The sequence below is a fragment of the Daucus carota genome, chromosome 8 (genome assembly GCF_001625215.2).
Source record: "Daucus carota subsp. sativus chromosome 8, DH1 v3.0, whole genome shotgun sequence".
NCBI lineage: Eukaryota > Viridiplantae > Streptophyta > Magnoliopsida > Apiales > Apiaceae > Daucus > Daucus carota.
The window spans coordinates 16,437,718-16,461,541 of record NC_030388.2 but is presented as its reverse complement, the minus strand read 5'-3'; the positions used below and the strand labels follow the sequence as shown (position 1 = coordinate 16,461,541).

At 35.8% G+C, this 23,824-nt stretch overlaps 4 protein-coding genes across 4 annotated transcripts; all 4 read right to left on the bottom strand.

Moving 5' to 3' along the window:
• Positions 1 to 879: 879 nt before the first annotated feature.
• On the bottom strand, positions 880 to 11,283 carry LOC108197975 (RNA polymerase II C-terminal domain phosphatase-like 1). Its single transcript, XM_017365711.2, has 17 exons — positions 10,651 to 11,283; positions 9,084 to 9,560; positions 8,623 to 8,833; positions 8,276 to 8,433; positions 8,045 to 8,115; positions 7,730 to 7,835; positions 7,498 to 7,581; positions 6,636 to 7,232; positions 6,482 to 6,545; positions 5,201 to 5,331; positions 5,001 to 5,054; positions 4,667 to 4,763; positions 3,556 to 3,782; positions 3,371 to 3,457; positions 2,511 to 2,576; positions 2,353 to 2,426; positions 880 to 1,903 (listed from the first exon to the last, which is right to left on the bottom strand). Exons 1-17 carry the CDS (start codon positions 10,912 to 10,914, stop codon positions 1,795 to 1,797), a joined length of 2,877 nt encoding a protein of 958 aa, XP_017221200.1. The 5' UTR covers positions 10,915 to 11,283; the 3' UTR covers positions 880 to 1,794.
• A 2,208-nt stretch (positions 11,284 to 13,491) lies between these two features.
• Positions 13,492 to 15,358, bottom strand: LOC108198006 (uncharacterized). Its single transcript, XM_017365786.2, has 4 exons — positions 14,977 to 15,358; positions 14,629 to 14,796; positions 14,256 to 14,491; positions 13,492 to 13,931 (listed from the first exon to the last, which is right to left on the bottom strand). The coding sequence occupies exons 1-4, from the start codon at positions 15,259 to 15,261 to the stop codon at positions 13,661 to 13,663; spliced, it is 960 nt and encodes a 319-aa protein (XP_017221275.1). The 5' UTR covers positions 15,262 to 15,358; the 3' UTR covers positions 13,492 to 13,660.
• A 1,705-nt stretch (positions 15,359 to 17,063) lies between these two features.
• LOC108198003 (uncharacterized) lies at positions 17,064 to 20,699 on the bottom strand. Its single transcript, XM_017365781.2, has 4 exons — positions 20,358 to 20,699; positions 18,211 to 18,378; positions 17,887 to 18,122; positions 17,064 to 17,594 (listed from the first exon to the last, which is right to left on the bottom strand). Exons 1-4 carry the CDS (start codon positions 20,646 to 20,648, stop codon positions 17,324 to 17,326), a joined length of 966 nt encoding a protein of 321 aa, XP_017221270.1. The 5' UTR covers positions 20,649 to 20,699; the 3' UTR covers positions 17,064 to 17,323.
• A 596-nt stretch (positions 20,700 to 21,295) lies between these two features.
• LOC108198005 (uncharacterized) lies at positions 21,296 to 23,638 on the bottom strand. The gene is made up of 4 exons (XM_017365784.2): positions 23,257 to 23,638; positions 23,019 to 23,186; positions 22,468 to 22,703; positions 21,296 to 21,899 (listed from the first exon to the last, which is right to left on the bottom strand). Exons 1-4 carry the CDS (start codon positions 23,545 to 23,547, stop codon positions 21,632 to 21,634), a joined length of 963 nt encoding a protein of 320 aa, XP_017221273.2. The 5' UTR covers positions 23,548 to 23,638; the 3' UTR covers positions 21,296 to 21,631.
• Positions 23,639 to 23,824: the final 186 nt, after the last annotated feature.

Below are 23,824 nucleotides of genomic sequence, written 5' to 3'. Positions count from 1 at the left end.
TCGGACATCTTATGAGTGTTTTCTTATCGAACATTAAAAATTTATTGTCTAAATGTCTCCGGTCTATCTCTCATGTCCGAGTGTTAGATGGTAAACTTTCTTGAATTTTTTTGACAAAATAAATAAAATAAGTGGAGCTCAACTAGAATGACACCTAATCGCACTATGCTAGCTGGACTCGCACCAAAATACCCAAACACCTTCCTCTCTTTCTTTTTTCTTTTAAAGGTGTTTGGACATGCTACCAGATTTTTTTTGTTAAAGCTGTCGTGACATGCTAGCAAAGTTACATAATAATTACATATTCATTCGTCAAGCCAAGAACACCTGTCTTGTAAAACTTAGAATTAAAAGTCCACGAGTATAACATGCTGGCAACTGTATTTCACATATATCGTTATATAAAACACATCATAAATCATAAACAAAAGAGATTATCAATTAATTAACTATACGCCATACCCAATTACCCAATGATTTGTTTTACATAAGCTTTTGATTTTACTTTCCTTATTTTTTTAAAAATATATTATATTTCATATTTTTTATTTGTGAGTTTGTTAACTTTTTTCCTCTATCATTTTAGATAGTTTTATTATTTTACTGTCTGTATGAACTTATTATATTTTATTTGTATTGTGGAATGGAGGATGGAAGCAGGACCTCTTATGTTCTTATCGAATCGAACATTAAAATTTTATTGTCCAAATGTCTCCGGTCATCTCTGCATGTCCGAGAGTTAGATGGTAAACTTTTTTGAACGAAAAGAACTCTTGGCAGCGACTTTTGTATTCTGATACAATTCGTTGTATGAGAAAGTATCTTGTGGGAAAAAAAAAAAAAAACCCATAACGCTAGTTTACTAATGCAAAATAAACATTAATCCGCAACACTATTTTTTTCTCTTACTAGTAATGAGATTAGCACTGTGCTGCCTAAAACAAGCAGAATTACAACTGCATTGCAGAACTCTTATCTAGTTTCAAGAGTATTATACAAATCACTAGTTACAATTTACAGCTGCATGCAGCCCGAGCAATGAATCACCTCTCGGATTTGCGGGAACAGCAATCTCACCATGGTTTTACTGGGCTAAATTGTCGACTTTGGAAAGTATTGTACAAATTTTCATGAAACTATCTGGTAAACAAATCTAGGCAGAATGACGAAACATAATAAAACCTATCTATCCGAAAAATGGATCAACACAGCTATGTATCGACTTCTGAATTGTAACATACAAGTAGCTTCCATCAGCCAGGTACAGACTTTCCGACTAGCTCGACAAACTTGTTCCTCTTTTCTAATGTGGGGAGGAACTGACCTTACATGTGTACAGATGCTGCTCAACTGCTTTGCTATTGAACTCTCATTGGTGAACATGTGCTCTGGAAATAGCCACAAGCCACCTCGGGCCAACGTGAAGCTTAGTTCTTTTCTGCTTCAAATACACACAGAACTGCAAGCGTACATTCATACAAGGAAATCTCTGCTCAACTTACAAAAAGGTGTTGCATTCATTGGTATTGCCTTTCGAGTCTTGTACTGGAGCTTTGGAAATACAAGTACTGATAAAAAGTAACCAGGTAATCCGAAAAATGACCATGTTATGTTACTGGTGAAGCATTTCCAATGCCTTTCAAAACATGTGAAAATATCAGAAACTCTATGATTTTTTTGGTACAATGTAAAGGCCAGCCTTGAAGGAAGCAGGCTGAGCAGGCAGCACTTAAAGATGCAACAAGCGCCATACAAATGACTTCACTACAACAGCAAAGATGAGGTATTAAATTTTCAAGGCATAGGATAAGCATTTTTTGGGTATCTAGAAGAAGACGACACTCGCTGCAAAAATCTAGGAAACTCTGGTTTAAATCTTTTATTTGGCATCCCTTGCAAGGACCTGGTGAAAAGGACAGAACAAAGCAAATTAACATGATTCCACTAATTTGAAATCTATCATTTTAACGATAATCATCTAAAATGCATTACTTATTACATGATTTATTATTTTAATATATAAAAAATAAACCATGTCAACTTTATAAAAATGGCCTTCAAGTTGAGTGATTTAAGGTAGATATTGACCAAATATTAGATCCATGTTCTGTAGGGAATTGCGATAGCCAATGGTTCAAACATGATATTGACCTAATATTAGTTATTTAGTTCCATCTTTAGTCAAATTTGCTTTATCAAGCAAGGATACAATAACCAAAAGGGCAACCATCTTTTCTTGTTCTACATATTCTCCCCCCAATCTTTATGTGCACTGTTCCAAACTACCGAATACCCCACTGATATATCTTTTCACCATTTATTGTCAGTGTTAGCACCAGTAAGAACACTCACCTCGGGGAGCCCTGACGTTTGTAGGAAAACTGACCATTCATGGATCTCAAACTTCCAAGAGCTTTATCAGCAGCCTAAAGAAACATCTCTATGTACTCAGCTAAAAGAGTTTAATTCCATATCAAAAATTTTAACAGGATGGGAGATTATTAAGGTACCTGCAGCTTAGCCTCATCCCATGTTAACCCGGATCCCTTGCCTAGCACCTGTCCATCTACTTCCACCTAAAACATAAACGGCCACATAGAACTTAAGAGAAGGAACACAGAAGACAAGCAATGAAGTGGTACAATAAGTCAGCTTTATAAAACAGTAGACGACACACATGTCCAACTGATAACTGATTAAAGTAACGAGTCCGAAATCATCTAAAAAATTAGGGAGGACCTACATAAACTAGAGGAAGATGAAACAGGCCAGATCACAAGGCCCCATCCAGGCCCACCTTGGAGTCATCCCCGGACACCAAAAGCCTTCCCATTCTTAATTGCATTGGTTTGTTTTTCGTTTTTATTTTAATAGTTTGTATTGGACTATTGAGTAAGATCCTAATTTATATATAGAGGCAATTCTCACATACAAATCACCAAAATAAGACCTAAATACAAACCAAGAGAGACCACTCCAATAAGACATCACCCACCCCTATATGTCATCACACATCCAGGGTACCCCTCCACGCCCACTCAATCAATCTTGGACCAAACCCCTGTCCTACTAGGCCCCACCAAGGCCCCTCCTAGACCCAACTCGGGGTCCATCCCTGGGTCCCAGAACCATTCTCACTCTACTTAGTTAAATTTGTTTGGATTTGGTTTTTAATGTAGTAGTTTGTATTGAAGTAGGGCCTATATATATTGAGAGAGAAAACTGAAAGTGAAAAGGCTGGATGAAGGGGAGAAGATGGTTAACAACGCCTAGAGTTGACTCTGACCACAAAGTGAAACATATTGTTCACAAAAAAAAAAATTCTTACATATACTCATAACCAGATATGTACATATTTAATGTTGCTAACCTGAGCATAAACTTCATTATGTTGGCCCATGTTAGTAGAAAATTGTGGCTGAGGATGAAAAGAAAAGGCAAGACCTTCCATCATGCACTGAGAATTGGAAAACCAATCCATCACACTCATAAGCAAATATATCTTCAATTGGCAACATATCACGCAAAATAAAATAAAAAAGGATAAGTTCGTACCAATTCTTTTAGTTCAGAGACTGAACCCATCAGATTCTTAGAGCCCTCCAACCTTGGGTCCGTTACCCTGGATGGTCCTAGCCCATACTGAAATGTCGGAGACTCCTCTTGCAATTGCTGATATCCAACAGAATTCACATCTCCGATAAAACCATTCCCATTGGAACTAAGGAACCGATTCCCATCCCCATGCCCAGTGGTAGGGTTAATATGTGATATATATTTTTCTGCAAAAGCATTAATATACGACACTGAGAATAAAATAGAGCAAGTTCAGAAACAGAAAGCAAAATCGGGAAAATTACAGAATAAGAGCATTTATTATGAATTGTCAATTTGATATCTGATTGTGTTTCACTTAGTTAAATTTCGTCTAGAAAGGAAAGGAATTGTCAAAGCACGTGACCAGTTTACAATCATTTCATTCAATTCTCTCTTCGCACAATAACACTACTAATATCCTACCCAGTCAACAGAGAAATATATAAGTTCAAACTCTTCGCTAGAAGATAAAAGATACTTTTTTAAATTCTGAATTCATTAAATTATTCCTTTACTTTGTATATTCTGGGAATAAACAGCAGCTGTTTCTTATCCGAAAACGGAAGAAAGAGGAAGGCAATGCATTAGATATTATTCCGTTCCGTGTAATTCTCATTAGGCGAACGATTTTCACATCACCACCAATTATATATCATAATCAATCTCCTTATAACTGTAACATATAGACAAGCCAACTCCTACATATTTTATACTATGTTAACTGGGTTTCTTTTAGAAAAAAACAATCTATGACATATTCACTCTTCTTGTACAGTCAACGTCTTTAGCATCGTGAAGATAGAGTTATGAATTTTTCAGTGTTGTAAAGGCAAACGCGCAATGCGCAAGGCACACAAGTTATTTAAAACATATATATATACAACTACACACATATTAATGATAAATTAAGTACAGGGGGATTTCTAAAATAACTCTTAACAGTGAAACTTATTTAATTTAGCAATTGCTTACCTTTTATCAAAAAGGGCAGCAACACTGTCAATATTAACAATTTAACATACTATACACATGTACTGTACATATTTAACAACAAATATATAATCCTAACCAGCCAGACTGAGAAGTGATTCCTCAGCAGCTTGCCTCTGAGCTTCCTTTCTTGTACTACCAGTTGCTGCACATATTCTTTCTCCAGCAAACCAGACCTGCAACATACAATTTTTTGTCATGCCTGTGTACAACTATATATATGCAAACCCAAGTTATGCTGGAAAGCCGTTGTATTTATACTTCAAATATTACTAGGATACATCTTTATGTCTCTCTGTGAGCCTATCATCATACATTGTATGTGGAAAGTAGCAAGTTCTTTTAGAATAAATGTTGTTATTGCTGAAATTTTTTACACAAGTGAATAGCTGAAGAAGCAATACAATCGATACCTCAACTTGGAACTGCAGTACCATGCTTGGAACCAAAGCTGACCTGAACTCCACCTGTACACAAGAAACGGGCAAGCACAATTAAAAGGACATGTCGATCAAATACAGAAAAAGCCAAAATTTAATATTTTCTACAACTTTCAGTTTTGACATATCAACATTAAAGATAGAAACAAAGGGGACAATTTTTTCTAATATACCTTAGTTCTGCACTTAAAAGCAATATCCTGTAATGCTTTCACTGGAGTTTCTGCAAATTTTTCAATTCGTCCAGGTTCTGAATCAAGATTTCTGTTGCTGGAAGATGATCGGGCCAGGGAAACCTCTTCACCTTCACGATTTAATACAGTTAATAGAATGCTTTCTGCTTTATAATGGAATGATATAAATAATTACAGTATCGTATTCAAGCTACAGGAGATTGGCAAGATAAGTCCTTGAACATATGTATATAAACCACAAGTTATGAAAACAACGATACTTCGCTAATTAAATGAACTTTTTTACAGGAGAAATAGCTTACTTAAACAAACTATGTGAAGACCCCAAAATTTGTTCCTACCATCTCATTAGGGAGCCAGTCCAACGGTTGTGCTGAAATAGATGGGGTCTTGCTATAATTTAGCATCAAAAAGTGATTTTTGCTGCTAAAATAACATGTTTCCAATGGTTGGTGGTATATCTTGTTCCAAATTTAACTTATTCTCCAAGTACCCCACTATAAGAAATACAAATATAATTTTTCAGCCTAGCTTTACCTAAGTTCATTTACATTATAATTATTTGATAAGACAACTAGTACATTATAAAGTAGTGAAGTGATAAAGTATACAATTAATTACAAAATTAATTATTAACAAGAATCCCGAGCACCTAAGGATCCCCAAGAATCGGTGCACGGTGTGACAGGAAAACCATTGTAGTGGTAATTTAGTCTTTGTTCGATCATATAGAGATAGAACAAGATATAGCAGAACACCATATGCTTGCTCTTAAAATTTGTGGGCTTAGAGTGATTTTGACAAAGAATTAACAAATGATAAATAAGAAAAACATGAATTGATTGCTAAATGGAGAAGGAGATAGAAAGAGATAGATAGAGAGATGGATGGATAGATAAAGAGAGGGACAGAGAGAGTTCACAAATTATTGTGAAGAGAAAGAATAGTAAATATGCTAGCAGGGGAAAGTAAATTGTTATTAATAAAATCACATGCTAAATTTGTTGTGCAGTATTGTGATGGTAATTATCTTCGTACAAGCAAAGTGATTTTGGTGGGGTTTGAAAAAGAGCAGAATTGATCTTTATGTAAAAATTTTAATTTAATTATCTCTTCACATCTAATATTATCATTATGAAAATTAAAGGCTTCCAAAACTGAAGCCATTGTAATGAAACTTCCTAGAACTCCTAAAGAATAAGAAGCTTCCTATTACACTTAATTTAATGTTATCTTCTCTGGCATAAAGTGCAAGTGTACCTGGAAATGAAGGGTAAGTAGACAAAGTTGGACTTGGTCTCAGACGTTCATCTCTTTGAAGAACCTGCAAATCAAAAATAAGTTTATAGTCCACATATATTTTTAATTGAGATAATAACTCAGCTGAAAAGGCAGAACAAATAAATTTAATCACCTCTTTAGGCATCATCTGACCCTCACTATTAAATACCATATCAGATGGTGGTGAATTGTCCACCTTATGTACAAAGGGCGGATGACGAGGCTGCTGTTTATCAACAGGCGGCAGCTCTAGGTTTAAAGGAAATTCCTTGGGTGGTACTGGCACTGATGGGTTCAGTTGTCTTGGGCTCATCTTCTCCTCAGCTGGAAACCAATTTCCACGTCCTTGAACTTGTGGAACAGACACTTGCAATGAAGTTGGTCTTATAGGAAACTTAGGCTCGATAGGGGGTTCTCTTATGTCTTGACCATGCTGCAATATAAGAAGTCGCCTCCTCGTATCAGGATCCAGTTCAGATTCTGGTACTTCACCCTCTTCTCTAGCAGGAGAATTTTGCAAGTTGGTTTCTGAAAGCCCAACTTGGTTCACACTTTTAAGTATTGAAGGCACTTGTGGCAACGATTTACTGGGAACAGGCATAACTTGCCCTAGCATTGTTGGCATTGTTGGTGCAAGATTCATAACAGGAGGATATACCACATGAGGAACAAGCCTGGGATCTGCAGTAGTGACCATTGGAAGGACTGCAGGGGAAGCTGAAGTTTCATCCTGAACCATTAAAAAAAAGTTACCAATTCTGCATCTGGTATAATAGTATTACCAAGTTGTGACAAGTACAACATACATATCATGAGCTACTTACAACAAAAAATAAATTTGGGCCATAGCAACATTAGAATACATGCACATACTACTCCCAAATGGGACAATCTCATTGCCAACTATGGTATTACCCAGGAAATTTATATAGAAATATATGGTTAGGTTAGACTACAAATACGTACATAAAGAATCATCATATAAGACATGGTACCTTTAATCTCCTTTCCACTTCGATATCTGCCATGCCATCAAAAGAAAGTGAATCTTTGTTCCCGTTCAAAGTTGAGGCATCATCCTGAAAAGCAAGCAAGAGTCCTCGTCAACTAAAGATAATATGCTAATGTGCACACAAATAATGTACTATTAATGTAGTCATGACTTAAAACACCAATCCTTTATTTTCCAAGTTAAATATAAGATGAAAGCATTTTAGAAGCACTGACCTCTGATATCAAATAGTTGCTCACGTCAGGAGGTAAAGGGATATCTTTAACATCATCTTCAAACTTGACCTCTAGAATCCTTTGTAATGTACCCTCATCAAAGTCTCTGAAGACAGGAAAACAGTATTGATCATGATTAACAACTATGAACATTAACATGTTCTATCCATACAAGAGAACCCCTTTTACCCTTTTGCTTCCACAAACCCTATTATTCAAAATGGAATGAAGTAACGAAAATATAAATGAAATCCCAATAATTTATATCATATAAGGGTGTATTAATTAATCCTGATCGTGTTCTTATATCCTTACTTGAAGAAGCCACCTCTAACATTGCAGGCAACATTTCTTGCAACACAGAGGACAGGCACCGCATTGTTGGCCTACAAAAAAAAGTGGTTGCATGAGGTGCCTGACACAACTAGGATATAAGCAAATAGATAGCCATGTTATATAAGACAGAGCAAAATTCTTTGAAGACAAAAAATATTCACAAGTATACAGATTGAAAAGAAATAAATATTCAATAAACATAGCTAGTACCTCAGCCTGAGGAGCATAATATGGTGCAAAAGCAGGCACAACATGGACACGAGGTTGGTCTTTCTCATCCCACACTTTTAGACGATCATCAATTACCAATGCCAGGTTAGGGTTGCAGTTCCCATTTTGGAACACATTAAACAATGATTTTTTCAAACCTATTAGGTAGAGAAAATAAGTTATGGACATTTGGATCTACTTTGCAAGAAAGCAATCATAAATGATGCAAATCTACTTTGCCAACAATAGAAACAACTGTAGATTATTTGGAAAAATTAAAGTAGGAGAAATAGATAAAATCAACTAAATAACATAAGCAGCAAAGGTATTAGTTTATCTTTATTTACCAGGTTTGACACAGACAATGCGCTCCAATATCTCCTTTGTGTTTATCAACTTTGACTCTGGATCAAGAAGCCTCCACATTTCTAAAGCATAATCTCTTTCAGCCATTGTGCAAACAAATACTTCAAAACGCTTACGGCCTCTTGCAATCAAGTAGCTTCTAAGATCCTCCCAAGCAGGTCTCAATCTCACAAGGACACTTGTATCACGTATCTATATACCAAAAAAATCATATGCTGATTATGATGCAAATATATAGTAAAGTATCTGGCATGACAAATACATTACTTCTATCAAAAGTGGCGGGACATATTGCTCTTATTTACCAGCAAGTGAATCATTATATAACATTCACAGCCCTCAATACAGATAAACTGACAGTAATTAGTAACAGGTAATGTATATAGAAGACCAAGTGCATTCAATTGTTAACCACTCTACTAATTCAATATGACATACTTACCAGTGGATTAATACGAGTCAAGATAACATTTTTGTCCTGTAAACGTATGATTGGCCGAACCATCGGTTGATGACTCTCAGACAATGCCTGGATAACCTCGGCTTGAGTTTTGATCACCTTGCCATTTTCAAATACCTGATCGTTCTCTGCATATTGCTTCAATACAAGCTTGTCCTCCTGATACCGCTTAATTTCTGCGAGCATACCAGAAACACGCTGTGGATCAGAATCAGAGTTCACCTTTCTCTGCAAAGCTTCAATCCGGTCCTCGAATGACCGCATCGTGTTGGCAACAATGAGCGTCTCGTCAAGGTCAAATACGATGCCAAGACATCTAAGATTCAACATCACAAGACAAGAATCATATAGTCCTTTCGTGATCTTGAAGCCCCAGAAACAAGGGCACTGTTTCTCATTCTGTCGGGAAACCATTGCAACCAGATGGAGCTCGGTATCACCAAGGGGCATCACTGCAGTCTGTGTCACATAATTTTAACAAAAACACGGGTTAATGAGGCAGTTCACGCCAGTGTGTTTATATAATCATACGAATTTGATGGCAGGCAAAACCAATATTTTATTAATCCCACAAGAACAAACTTGAATGTATCAGTGTGATGGGAAAATCAAAAGATAGAGCCATTTGGTTGCCTGTAACCTGGAGGCAACTATCAGAAACTGATGCAAAACGTTAGCTATCATATCACCACATCAAAAAAAATCCTAAAAACATATCAGTAATCTTTTCCAAGTATTAAAACCAGTAACAACAATAACATGTAGGAGCTTCTAGAATAGTTGTCTTACAAATTATTATCTTCCAAGATTAATGCCCCATTTTAATGTTCCCCAAGTAAGAAATCAACTTTTAACTTATTACAAATACACGAGGGCTGGTTCTGGAAACTTTATGGATCGATTTAAAATTCTAAATCAGTTCATACAAAAACTTGCATTGAGATTAAAACCCATTCCTAAAAACTTATGGGTATTTCTTGAATCATAAAGATTCATACTATAGTAACTGTTGTTTGAAACTTTCAGGGCAGATCTTATTTTACAACCAGTCCACAATAAATAATTACCAGATTCATTAGATCAATTGTTGTAATTTTCTGGGTAGATCTTGAATTGTCAACTAGAACATACATAGCATTTATACAGATCCATTTACTTCTTGAAATTTTCTGGGTAGATCTGGAACTGCCAACTAACAAAAACAAAACATGTATACAGATTCATAAACATGGTGCTCGAAACTTCATCTGCAAATCTTGAATTATAATTCAGTCCACAAACACAAAATTCCAATTTTATTACACATCCCCTTAATCCAAAATCAAGTTCAAGTCTTTATCAAGTCCTGTGTTCTTTTCTGTCCAAAAGTCCATCTGGGCAACTTGTTTACACAGTCCCAAAGTTCAAGATTCAATTTTGAAGGCCAAAAAATGTTCAAGATTCAATCTTTAGGGCCAAAAAATGTTCAAGATCCAATTTTAAGGTGAAAAGATGATGAATTTTAAGTTTGAAAAAACTGGGTTTTAATGGGTTCAAGTATATATGATACCTTGTTGTCCCTGAGACATGTAGAGTGCATAAGATTGAGCTGTGAGTAAAGGAACTGCGACTTGCACTCCAATTTGAAGCAAACCCCATTGTTAGCTATGCTATGAAGAACTGCAAGTGGTGTGCATCTCTCACTTGGATTTGATAAATGACTTATCCTTATCTCCTCCAAAACGACATCGTTTTCATCCACATAAACAGCATCTACTTCTCCAATAAGTTTCTCTCCTTCATACACCACAACTGATGATGAAGAATTATACATGATGAATCTCAATCTCAATAGTCTGTATGTATATATGTATGTATAACCCTTTCTTTGTATCTAAATCGTTTGTTTCAGTCTTGAATCAAAGTCAAATCGCATCAAAATTCAAACTTGATTAGCTTTATATGTATCAGATCTGTGAATTTCTTGAATTAACAACAAAGATTAGGCTTTTGTGAGAAACCCTTTTTAGATCTGTGCGGAAAAGAGGCGGTGATTCATTCAGATTTTCAATTATATATGTATGTTGTGTATGTATATCTAGGGTTTGATGATGGTGATGAAGGCGGAGAAAAACCCTAGATCCAGAAGGTGATGTCAAAATATTGCCTCTCTCTCTAAAACTGTTTCTCTCTCTTTAGTTTTTGTGAGGGAGGGAGGTGGGTGGGGGTATAATATAATAAAATATTGGGAATAATCAGAGTATATGTGTGTGTATATTGAGGTGCTTTTACAGTTGTTCGTAACGTATGCTTTCGTGTTTATCTTATCTTTTTTGTCATGTTATGTGCGATGATGCAAGAGAGGCATGAGCATGGAAGGTGTGAATTTTGTATTTTTGAGATGTGATTTGTCGAAAATATATTTGGAGGTGGGTTTTTAAATTAAAATATAAAGAATTAAATAATTAATTAAATATATATTTATATATACTGTAAATTTTCAAAAATGAAAATTTACGAAATAGATTCTGAGTATTGTTCATTCAATTGGATGAGTCTTGAGATGGCAATCGGGTCGGATTGATACACATATGATCTCGAATTTTTTGTTCATGTCCAAATTTGATTTGAACCCGAAATATATCAGAAAACTAATATCTCACCCAATTCAACAAATTTCAGATCTATATCATCTCATGTCGGTTCTTAAATACCAGATGATTGCTCGTTGAGTTTAAAAATATTTTAAGAGCTATCAAGACATGCGCATTATCTATATAATACAAAGACATTTTGATAACCTAAAAAACTGCTCATAAAAAAGAGAAAAAAAATATAAAACAATGCAAGCTACACATTCTCGTCTAAGCACAAATTAGAATATTGTAATTCGTATATCGAGAACAAGTTTTTACCAAAATCATGTTATACTAGATATAAGTTTTCACCAAAATCATGATTTATAATATATATATAAAAGTTAGTGATCAACTACAAACCAACCTTCAAAAACCTGCTAAAAATCCAATGCAATTTAGTCTAATATTCAATTTAGTGATTAATTTGTGTTGTAGAAATTGGTGAAAATTTCTAGATATATGCTTGTTGTCAATTCTGGTGGTGATGACAATAGTGGAGATAGTGGATATGGAAAGACAGGGGCATAAACGGGATGGGGCGGCAAAAGAGAATAGAGATGTGGGAGCGGTAGCGGCAGCGGTGAGGCTGAGATGACGGGCGGATGTGGGGTTTGAGATGGTGAAGATACGAGAAAGGTGGAGGTTGAGATGGCGCGCGGTAGTAGAGGTGACAGTGGTTGACGTCGAGGAGGAGGTGGAGAGGGAGATGGAGAATTTAGTGATATTCGTTATAGAATTATATTGCCTCTCTGTATGTGCTCTTAACTTGAAATTTGAAGAGGAAGTGACAAGAAGTTGCTCTAAGAGACTTTTTAAATCACTAAGAGCCTCTTCTTTTTTTCTCTTTTATGAGGAGCTCTTAGAGGTCGTTTGGCTTGCGTTTTTCTGGTATAAGTTATGAGTTTCGTTCATTTCAAACTCATACATAATGTTTGGTTGAATTTTTTTTCTTCAAACCCATACATCAAACCTACAAATTATGAGATTTTGAGAAAGAAGGTGAGTGTGAAACATGAGTTTGAGATATCATTTTTTTTTTACATCTTTATTTATATTATTAAACTGAAATAATTTGTACCAAATGAAGTTGATGACTCGAAAATATATAAAAATTATATTTCAAGAATATATTTGAATTAATTATAATTAATCAATTAAAAATATCTGTAAACCAGACATGCTCATTCCACCGTTCAACCAAATACATGATGATATTAAAAATGATACCACAACCTCATACCACTTCAAACCGATTCCTGATTCCAACTCTATCCCATCTCTCGAACTAAACAAACCCTTAAAGACTTTTAATTAATATATATAATATACTCTCTTTCAATCACCATTTTTTTTTACTCTTATGATTGCATACTATGTTTATTAATAGAAAAAACGAATAAGGAGTGAATATGAAGTGTACTGGTAGAGATAAACACACGTTAAACTACTAGAAGCCAATATCTTAAAATGTATTTAAAGTGAGTTAAGAGTCTATTGGAAAGATGCTCTGAGAGCAATTTTTTTTTCACTTCCTCTTCAAATTTGAAGTTAAAAGCAAATATAGAAACTCTTGGAGATGCTTTTAGGATCCAGTACAATATTGTTGGAGTGGTTTTTTTCAATCACATTTCTTATATTTTAGTTTAAGACTCCAAATACCTAAGCTATCGGAGCTGTTGTTAGGACATTTTATTGTCTGTTTTTTCACGGTTTGTTTTACATTGCAGACAATTTGAAAACTCATCACAGGGGGCAGAGCATAGTTTCTCACATGAGTACCAAAAGAAAACATTACATAATTAAATTCACCCGAACTGAAATTAAAGGACAAGCATATCACAAACTTCCAAGATTTCAACGAACATAAGATAATCACTCTCAGCTAAATCTCGAATACTTAAGAGCAGGGCTTCGAATATAAGGCTTCACAATTAAGATGACTTAGGCACTCTGAGTATTGCATTGCAGAAAGGTGAGAATATGGTGATTGACCTCATCAGGAAATTGCTCTGAAATGAAGTGTGTTCCTTCAGGCAAGAATATCATTTCCAGGTTGGGGACATACTTTTTCACCTCTCCACTCTTGACAAACTCTGCAACTCCAGGAAACTTGAACAAGTAATCCTTCTCCCCTGTCATGTATAGCGCTGGAACCTCGATTCTTGGATTCTCTGCATTTTTCCCGCTTTCCTTTTCGGGTGCAAATAAGGACCTGTAACAAGATTAATCAAATTTGTTGAAATATAACATAGGATCCATTTGGGACTTCCTCTAACATGTTAAGGTTTTAGATGGACTGGTTTCCAACATGGTATCAGAGAGCTGGTTTGGCGGAGGTCTGAGTGAGAGGGAGTGTTGAAATATAACATAAGATCCATTTGGAGTCTTTCTCAACACTTTAAGATTTTAGATGGACTAGTTCTCAGCAAAATTACATATGATCATTTAGTACCTATGAAACAACTATACATGTACCAAACAAGCATAACTTAAAATATTGCTAATTGATAAAAAAAAAACTATCACAAATATTTACCTATAGGGAACTGCCAATGAAGTCTGAAACCCTGATTTTTCATACAAATCCCCGTAGGCTGCAAGATCTTCGTCTGTGAACCATGAGGGTAAAGGAGTTGAAGGTTCCACCAGATCCATGATCTCCTGTCCTTCCTTAGCTATTGGTATTTCGTTTCTCGAGAACATGGTGTAGATGTTCTTTATCACAGTTTTTGCACTCAGTCTCCCAAAATCAGCTTCTGCTCGTCCCGGTTCCTATACATCAATAATACAAAAAATCATCAATGTTACAGGCCTATCGGAGGTTTGAACTGATCCATAAGAACCATTTGCTTATCAAACATCTTCTCTTATATAATGTTGAATAAAAAAGAATTAGCAATTGAACATACATTCCATCTAGAAATGTAGAATCCTTCTGGAAGTGTTTGATGGCTTGTGAAGGGACCTGGTGGCATGAATGGCACACCTAATGTGGCAACTCCCAGTATCCTCTCTGGATGTTCAAGGGCAAATCGATAAGCAACCATTGATCCAAAATCTTGACCAATAACAAACACCTGCAGGAACACTAGTAATCAGAAAAAACCGCCCCAAATTAAATCATGTAACTAACTTTCCACTATAAACATTGCCACATTATTACACATCAGTAGTTTTGGGAACAGATTTACCTGTTTGTAGTCTAAATTAATATGCATTTCAACGAACACCTATTATCGAGTAGATTATATGTGTACCTTGTCAACTTTCAGGGCCTCAAGAATAGGGGGAAGGTCGGCAACTAGGACAGAGAAGGTGGTATCCTCAGGTACAGGAGGCTTATCAGACAACCCGTATCCACGGAAATCAGGTGCAATGGCTCTGTATCCAGCCTTGGCAACCGCAATCATTTGAAAGCGCCAAGTGTACCAAATTTCAGGAAAGCCATGCAGAAATAAAACCACAGTTGATCCAGATCCAATTTCCGCTACATGATGCTTTAGCCCATTGGCTTCAACATACTTGTGCTCAATCAGTTCCATTTGCTCAAGTTTATTGTTTGAATGTAATAAGAGATGCTTACCCAGTAGGTCTTTATATAGATGGTCTGCTGCTGCAAATTGAGAGAATCAAAAATTGTGACATAGTATTTTATTACAAATGTGTTAGTTTCTGCTTATTATATTGCAGAGCTGCAGAGAAATGTAGCAATCCAAGTAACAATAAGACAAGTAATACAATTCTGCAAAAATTTCAAAAATAATATCATTTTTTTTATATTTCTCTCAAATTTTGATACCATTCTCGTCCTTAAGCCAGTGGTTGGAATATCATATATGTGTATAGAAAGACGGTTTAAGTTTACATTGTACCTAAGACAAACTTAAAAGCGTAAACGAAAATTGATATCGTAACTGTTATGATTGTTATGATATAAGATCCTAATAAGTTTTATTCCTAACATCCCATGGTTTCGAACATTGTACCTAAGACAAATTTTTTTTTTTTGCTAAATTTAGAACATTAACTTTAACAATCACCCCTGCTCAGAAGTATTGAAATGAGAAACAGCATAAGTCTGAGCAAGGCTCTCTGAAACAATAATGCTTGTTTGTACCAAACATATAGATTCGTTCTTTACTAATTAAAGAAATGTCATTACCTACTAGTTGTCTGCAAATGCTGAGAGGAACCCTCGATGCCTACCTGCAGATTGACCAAGACTCGTATAAGTTAGCCGGCTCATTATTACAACAAATCTCACTATAAATCTACAATCATACATTGTAATATTTGTTTAGCAGTATTCTTTAATTGATAAATGTATTTAATTCTGAATGTTATTCCATTTTACCGAATAAAACAGAAGACTTAACATAAAAGAATCTTGATGTTTAGGGTGTGGTACACACATACTAATCCATACTCATCCAAGCTCACAGATCCTTTAGTTTATACCAGAAACTTAATTTTAGTTTAATTTTAATCAAGTAACTATCTTGACTAGCTGGCCAGCTTTTTAGGCACCTTCCCTTCTCTATTTTAGAATATTGTAGTCATAATTCATGGTTCTGCATTCCATGTAGTCGGAAATAATGGGATCCGGTTAAAATAAATATAAAACGGATTGGAAAAGCAACAGGAAGTGGATTTTTCTTAGATAATATTATAAGTCTTAGTAGTTCTGCAGTTTCGTTTCCACCAATTTGATGATGTATGTTCATTCATATTCTTAACTCATTTTGTTCAAAACTCACCAATCTAATCACTGAAAATTTGCTTAGTTTCAATTTCCATTCCCTATATATCAGAACATAAATGGATGCTGCCGACGTCTCTGCATAACCCTTAGGTCACGTTTGTTTCATAGAATTATAATCCGGGAATTAGATTCCATGTATTATAATCTCTTCAATGTTATCCTTTAGGATTATAATCCTTGAAGTTATCCTATCCTTTGTCTGTTTCGAAGGATTAAGTTTAGGATTGGATTGTAGTCCTTCAAATTTTTATTCTAGGTTTGTTTTGAGGAGTGATACATGGCATGGGAAAATAATTCTTTAAATTTGATAGTTACCTGTTTATTTTACATAGGATTATAGTGAGGGGATGATAATCCTCTAAACAATATCATTTGATGTAGAGGATTAAATAATACCAAGTAGAAGGGAGGATCATAATCCTCTCACCAACAAAACAAACATGGTATTGGAACGTTTAAATGATAATAACCCTGACACTCCTATAAAAATAAGATAGGACTATAAGATTTAAGCGATTATAATCTCATCCCACACTTAATCTCATGAAAAAACATGGCCTGAGTTCCTGACATTCCACCACACATACAAGATACAAAATAGTGCACTCATTCTTGTAACGATAAGCAATTCACATGCCTAGCAATGTATGATACGAGATACAGAGCTGTGAAACAAGAGCATACTTGGCAAAACAGAAAAGCACAAGGACATTGGAAACTCGTGGGACAGAGAACAGTAAGCATAACTTCTTACATGGTTACAAGTAAGTTTTTTTGTTATTGTGTCAGCACTTCTTCAGATCAGATAAGATATCTGGACCAATGTCTATAAAGTCCAAGTTTCACCCCTCATAGTTTTTAGTGATGAATGAGAGAATTATCTCATTCACCTTGTCGGGAAATTGCTCTGAAATGAAATGGGAGCCTTCAGGTATGTACTCAATTTCCAAGTTAGGAACAAACATTTTAACAGCTCCGCTCTTAATGTAGTTTTCCATTTCAGGAAATTTGGACACGTAGTCCTTCTCACCAGTAACAAATAGAGCAGGGGCTTCAACTTTTGGATCTGGTATATTGATTGGCTGCTGCATGTCTTTATTCGGACGAATAGTCCTGTAACAGATGAATACAGAGTAAACATTAAAACAGAAACATTATTTCGTGCTATTAATAGAATTAGAGCTGCATATCTGCAAGAGAAATTGTTATAACAGTGATACAGGTACCTGGTAGTAAGAAAAATGATGTTCGATGGACAGAATATTTTTGATAGTTGAAAAGCTTAAGTTAGTACTCCGTCCATCTCAGTATATTCGACATTTTAAGAAGTAAGTAATTTTTAAAATTAGTTCAGTATTAAGAATTATGCGATGAAGGTACACAAGTAAAATTACTTGATAATTACCTGTAAGGAACTTGTAATGCAGTTTGGAATCCTGTTTTTTCAAATGCTGCCCCGTAGACAGCAAGATCTTCCTCTGTAAACCAAGAGGGTAGTGGAGTAGATGGCTCCACCATATCCATGATCTCCTGGTTTTCCGGTGCTATTGGTATTTCGCTTCTTGCAAATAGAATGTAAATTGTGCGCACAATGCTTTTAGCATCATGGCGTGCAAAGTCAGCTTCCGCTCTACCAGGTTCCTGAAATATGAATTCGCTAGCAAAATTATACTTGCAACCATAAAGAATTAACTGCCGCGAGAAAGAAGTCGTTAAAAGTATAGATTACCTGCCATCTAGTAATGTAGAAGCCTTCAGGTAGGAGGTTATGGTATTCGACAGGGCGTGGTGGCATAAATGGCACACCCAATGTCACAATCCCATGGACCCTTTCTGGATAGCGAAGAGCAAACAGGTAGGCAACCATGGCTCCAACATCTTGACCAATAACAAAAACCTGTATCCAGCAAGAGAGATTAAAAATTTGTAAAATTGCTCTAATCATTTTAACTACTCAAACTGCCTCCCTTGATGTGTGTTCACTCATGCTGTTTATATGGCCTCTGTTGATGGCCAATAAATTTGGTTCTTAATTTTAATTTGTATTTCATGACATAAAGATATTTGATTTAATATATCATAAAATATGTGAAATTTCTGACGCCATATCCTCAGTTTCAGCAAGGCTGAATTTTTAGAGGAATTATAGGCGCACTCTATAGCCTGGCCCTAACAGTTTTGGATCCAATCCTGGGCCTGATATCACCAACAAGTATATGTCTGCTGAAAGTACTCTTTTTCTGTTTCTAGAAAGCTTTCTCAAACACGCGCATTGATTGGAAGGAGACTCCCAAGGCTCTCGTGTTCAAGGCCGATCATCCAGGCTTAAAGAAAGAAGTGGTGAGGTGAAGGTTCTTCAGATAAGCCGGGACGGGAACAGAGATAAGGAGGAGCAGGGGCGGACCCAGACATTTTTATCTGCCCGGGCTAATCTTTCGCTACCGTAGAACTAAAATTTTCTCCTTTTAAGCCTATAAGTTCAATGTTTTAAATATTTTTAATTATTTAAAAAGTTTCTGATAAATTTTTAAAAAATATTTTACTAATTTATCGATCATGCTTCGATTTTTCGAAAAAATCCCCGATAGACCCTGAATCGGTAGGCTAACTAATTAGTTTTGATTCTTAATTTTTACAATTTATGTCTTTTAACTTAAAAAAATTTAGTTGTATAGTCAATGAAAATTTTTAAAGGTGAAATATTTTAGTTGTATAATATTGGATAAATTTTTTAAAGGTAAAAACATTTTCCTTAAAGTTATATATTTTATGAATATAATATTATTTTTCTGCTAGTTTTTGATTAAACAAGATTCAAAACATAAAAAATATATAGAAACTGTTATAAATTGCACGCACTATCACTAAACGAAAACATGATGATATCAACATAAAATGAGGAGACTATTTAGAGATATACCAAAAATAAAACATAAAACATAAAACAAAATATATTAATAACATAACTAATATTAAATACATTTTTTTTTTCATTTTTAAAGATATAAGCTATACAGAGCGATGTATGCAGGAGATTGTGTGCTGTTAGCATATTAAAACTAAGCTCGAGTTGATTTCTCTCAAAACTTAGCCCGGGCTAAATCTGAAACTGAACATAAACGTAGTGACAAAATTTGGAAAACTGCAAAGGTTGACCGGGCTTCAGCCCACCGGAGCCCTAACGGCGGTCCGCCCCTGGAGGAGGAGAATAAGCGGCACAGTATGGAACGAAGCAGTGGCAACTTTCTGAGGAGGTTCAGGGTTCCAGAGAATGCAAAGGTGGATGAGGTGAAAGCTGGTTGGAGAATGGTGTGTGAACTGTAACTGTTCTCAAGGTGGAGATCAAGAAGCCTGAGGTCAAAGCCATTGATATCACTGGTTGAACTACAATACCTCATTGATTCATAGTATTTGATTAGGTAATTTAGGTGTGTGTGTGTGTGTGTGTTTGATCTATGAAAAATAGACCTTTGTATTGGACTCTGGTGTGTGGTATTAGTTCTATTGTCATCAAATATTAGCAGTGCTATGTTATGTAGTGAGTGGCAATGTGCAGTAACTAACTAACTATATATCATTCTCTTGATCTCTTTCTTGAAATGTTATTTCCTCTATATTAATCAATCTCCTCTCATGGAGACCAAAGTTGTGTATAATCATGGATTACTAGATATGTGTGCAGAGTTTTTAGTCTATGGTCCACAAAAGATAAAGTTTAGATATGTTTGTGATCAGCGGAGAACCTGCCAGACCTTCTAAAATTTTTATACATTAGGCCAGGACCTGCCTGGGCCCCTCTAAATTTTATAGGTAGATCAAGTGGTACTACTTATAGTATAATTCCTCAAGGGTCATGTTTGATTAAGTAAAGCAAACCTTAGAAATGTGAAGAGCATCAAGAACCGCAGCCATATCAGAAACAAAGTCATCAAAGGTAGCCTTGTCTGGCTCGGGCGGGGAGTCTGACCACCCGTAGCCCCGATAATCAGGTGCAATAGCTCTGTAACCAGCATTTGCAACCGCGATCATCTGAAAACGCCAAGTGTACCATAACTCAGGAAAGCCATGCAGAAACAAAATAGTTGGTGAACCCGATGGTGGACCGATTTCAGCTACGTGAAGCTTAAGGCCGTCAACTCCAATGTACTTGTGCTCTATCTTCTCCATTTCAGAGGCTCTTCAAGCAACAACAAGATATTGTACTAGTACATTTTGGTTGCGAGTGACTGTATTTAACTTCTTCACGAGGCCGCTCTCTTTTATTTTTAGCGCTAAAGATATCTCTGCACACATTTGTTCGCTTTGTCAATTGCCGGCACTTTCAATGAGGAATCTCATTTATATGATTCTGTGCCTGTATAGTATACACGTTTCAAATGTTATAAATTTAATAAAAAATATTAAATTTTAGAGAAAATTAGTTAGTACATTCATGAATTATTGGAGTTTTTTTAGGTCCGCGAACAAGGATTTTTATATTTCGGGAACTTAATGTTTTTCATGGAATATATTATTATGTCTATCCAACTAATTACGATAGTCTTTTTGGGATATTTGTGTATGTTTCTTCTTCTAACGGCTCTATGAGTTATATAGCAGAGTAAATAATCCCAAAATATTACGCAATTCCCAATTTTTCCGTTATTATACCTATACGAGTAAATGAGTTGCTCTCTGAAACAACGGAACAATTAGAATTTACATAACATTTCCTGATTGTTTGCTATTTTAAATAGCCTAAAGAGCCGTTAGAAAAATAAAATAATGCAATATTCCAAAAAAAAAAAAAACTTAACATAGTTAATTGGGATAAATGGAATGACACAGCTTGGTATTTCAATTGAGCATTTTTAAACACCAGTATTGTAAGAGGTGTAACGCCAAAAAAATACTGATATACAAAATGCACTTCTATCACCGAATATAATTTGGTCTTCAAAAATTCACAACACAATACTACTACGGAAAGTTGCACATAATTCACACGCCAGCAATGTCTTAAACAGTATAGAGAACTGTAATGACAACAGCAAAAGGACCGAACTGTAACCAAAACTTATTAGCTTACACAGTACTAAACATTTTTACAATTATTTTGACAGAACCTCAATACATTTCACACTTGGTTTCCTCGCCGATGTCTCCAGGTTTCATTCTTGAATGTTTTTACTGATAAATGACAGTATTAATCTGTTCACCTCATTAGGAAATTGCTCCGAGATGAAATGGCATCCTTCAGGTATGTATTCAGTTTCCAAGTTCGGGACATAAATTTTAACAGCTCCACTCCTTATGTAATTCTCCATATCGCCGACTTTGAATGCATAGTCCTTCTCACCAGCTATAAGTAGAGCAGGGACGTCGACTCTTGGTTCTGGTGTATTTGGTTGCTGTGTGCTTTTCTTCGAAAGAAAATCTCTGTAATAGAACGATAATACCTGTAGTGTTATAAACAGATTGCTTGACGCACATTCAGTGGCAGAACCAGGAGATCAAATCACCCGGGGCTCAAAAAATATTCGGGACTCAAATATTTAACAACATTTGACTGAAGGAAAAATATCAGTTAATACAAAGATTTTTGAAACTTACCCGGGGCTCAAAAAATTTCTTTATATCATTTTTAGAAAAAATTCGGGGCTGGAAAAAAAAATTCTACTGGTTTTTTTTTTCTAGCCGGGGCTCCAGCCCCCCTAGTTCCGGCCCTGCGCACATTCAGACATACTTGGACTAATGAAAAACACATTGCCAGATAATAATAATAAAACTGAACCTGCTTATCTGCGTCTAAAATTGCTGTAATTGTGATAAATGTGCCTAGTATTTGATAGTTCTTGAAGGTAAGTTAACTCAGTTCATCTGGCCTTTCGAAAACCAAGTGGTTTTGGTAATATCATGAAGATTCAAGTAGGTGCAACTAGCATTGTGTAAAACAGGGGAAGATATTTTGCTAATTATAATATAAAATTAATCGATGGTTGATCACCTGTATGGAACCTGCAGTGCAGTTCGGAATCCAGATATGTCATAGGCTGCCCCATAGACTGCAAGATCTTGCTCTGAGAACCAAGACGGAAGAGGAGTAGATGGCTTCACTAAATCCATGATCTCCAGGTTCTCCGGTGCAATTGGCAATTTGCTGCTGGAAAATAGGATGTAGATGTTGCGTAACACGGTTTTAGCATCCAGGCGGCCAAAGTCAGCTTCAGCTCTACCAGGTTCCTGAAAGCTGAATTTTAGAAAAAAAAACTAAAATTCGCAAGCACAAGAGAAGTGCTTTAAACAAGCATCGGTTACAAATACTCCCTTTGTCCCATTTTATATGAGCCGCTTTCTTTTTTTGATGTCCCCAAAAGAATGAACCTTCTTTTTTAACATCTATTTAGAATTATTACAACTATATGTTCATAAACTTCCTTTATTTAATACCCATCACCTCTTTTTATGTAGCTAAGATTAAGTCAAGTATTCATTTCTAAAAAACCATGCTAGTCAAAGAGGGTCATACAATATGAGACGGAGGGAGTGTATGTTTACCTGCCATCTTGTAACGTAGAAGCCTTCGGGCAGGGTATTTTTGAAGTCAACAGGGCCTGGTGGCGTAAACGGCACGCCCAATGTTGCAATCCCATGGATCCTTTCTTGGTAGCCAAGGGCAAACCGGTGAGCAACCACGGCTCCAAAATCTTGACCGATAACAAAGACCTATATCCGGCCACAAATAAATTAAAAAATGACCAAAATAAATAACAAGCCGAAGGAATATTTAGCAAACCTTAGAAATGCGAAGAGCATCAAGAATAGCAGCCACATCCGCCACAAAGTCATCAAAGGTAGCCTCCTCGGGTTCGACAGGCGGGTCAGACGACCCGTAGCCGCGAAAGTCGGGTGCAATAGCTCTGTATCCAGCATCTGCAACAGCAATCATTTGGAAACGCCAAGAGTACCATAACTGTGGAAAGCCATGCAGAAACAAGATAGTTGGCGCCCCTGACGCTGACCCGATTTCTGCTACGTGAAGTTTAAGTCCGTTCACTTGAATGGACTTGTGCTCTATCTTCTCCATTCTTAATGCTTCACAATCACCATAAAGCAAGAAGATACTAGTATTATCCCACTGCACTTGTTTGAGTTTTGTATATCTATGTACTGCAGAGCTGACCTTTGTTTTTAGTGATAAAGTAATAGGCACATTTGTTTGCCGGCCCATTCTTTTGTTTTAGTTAAGTGATTGCTTTAGTAAGGAATCTTAATTACGCAATTCTTTACTTGAACAGTAATATCTTGGTTATGTAATTTGGATTAAGATTATGTAATCAAATCAATTAGTTAGCCAACTTATA

Coding starts and splice junctions, on each gene's coding strand:
- LOC108198006 (XM_017365786.2), bottom strand. CDS start 15,261: ATGGAACTGATTGAGCACAAGTATGTTGAAGCCAATGGGCTAAAGCAT. Junction 14,492..14,628: donor TCTACATTTCTAGATGGAAT/GTATGTTCAATT, acceptor ATTGATGTATAG/GAACCGGGACGAGCAGAAGC. Junction 13,932..14,255: donor TCATTGGCAGTTCCCTATAG/GTAAATATTTGT, acceptor ATCTTGTTACAG/GTCCTTATTTGCACCCGAAA.
- LOC108197975 (XM_017365711.2), bottom strand. CDS start 10,914: ATGTATAATTCTTCATCATCAGTTGTGGTGTATGAAGGAGAGAAACTT. Junction 7,836..8,044: donor GTTAGAGGTGGCTTCTTCAA/GTAAGGATATAA, acceptor TCCTGTCTTCAG/AGACTTTGATGAGGGTACAT. Junction 6,546..6,635: donor GTCAGATGATGCCTAAAGAG/GTGATTAAATTT, acceptor TTTGATTTGCAG/GTTCTTCAAAGAGATGAACG.
- LOC108198003 (XM_017365781.2), bottom strand. CDS start 20,648: ATGGAGAAGATAGAGCACAAGTACATTGGAGTTGACGGCCTTAAGCTT. Junction 18,123..18,210: donor TCTACATTACTAGATGGCAG/GTAATCTATACT, acceptor TTCATATTTCAG/GAACCTGGTAGAGCGGAAGC. Junction 17,595..17,886: donor GCATTACAAGTTCCTTACAG/GTAATTATCAAG, acceptor CATCTGTTACAG/GACTATTCGTCCGAATAAAG.
- LOC108198005 (XM_017365784.2), bottom strand. CDS start 23,547: ATGGAGAAGATAGAGCACAAGTCCATTCAAGTGAACGGACTTAAACTT. Junction 23,187..23,256: donor ATGCTCTTCGCATTTCTAAG/GTTTGCTAAATA, acceptor GGCCGGATATAG/GTCTTTGTTATCGGTCAAGA. Junction 22,704..23,018: donor TCTACGTTACAAGATGGCAG/GTAAACATACAC, acceptor TTCAGCTTTCAG/GAACCTGGTAGAGCTGAAGC.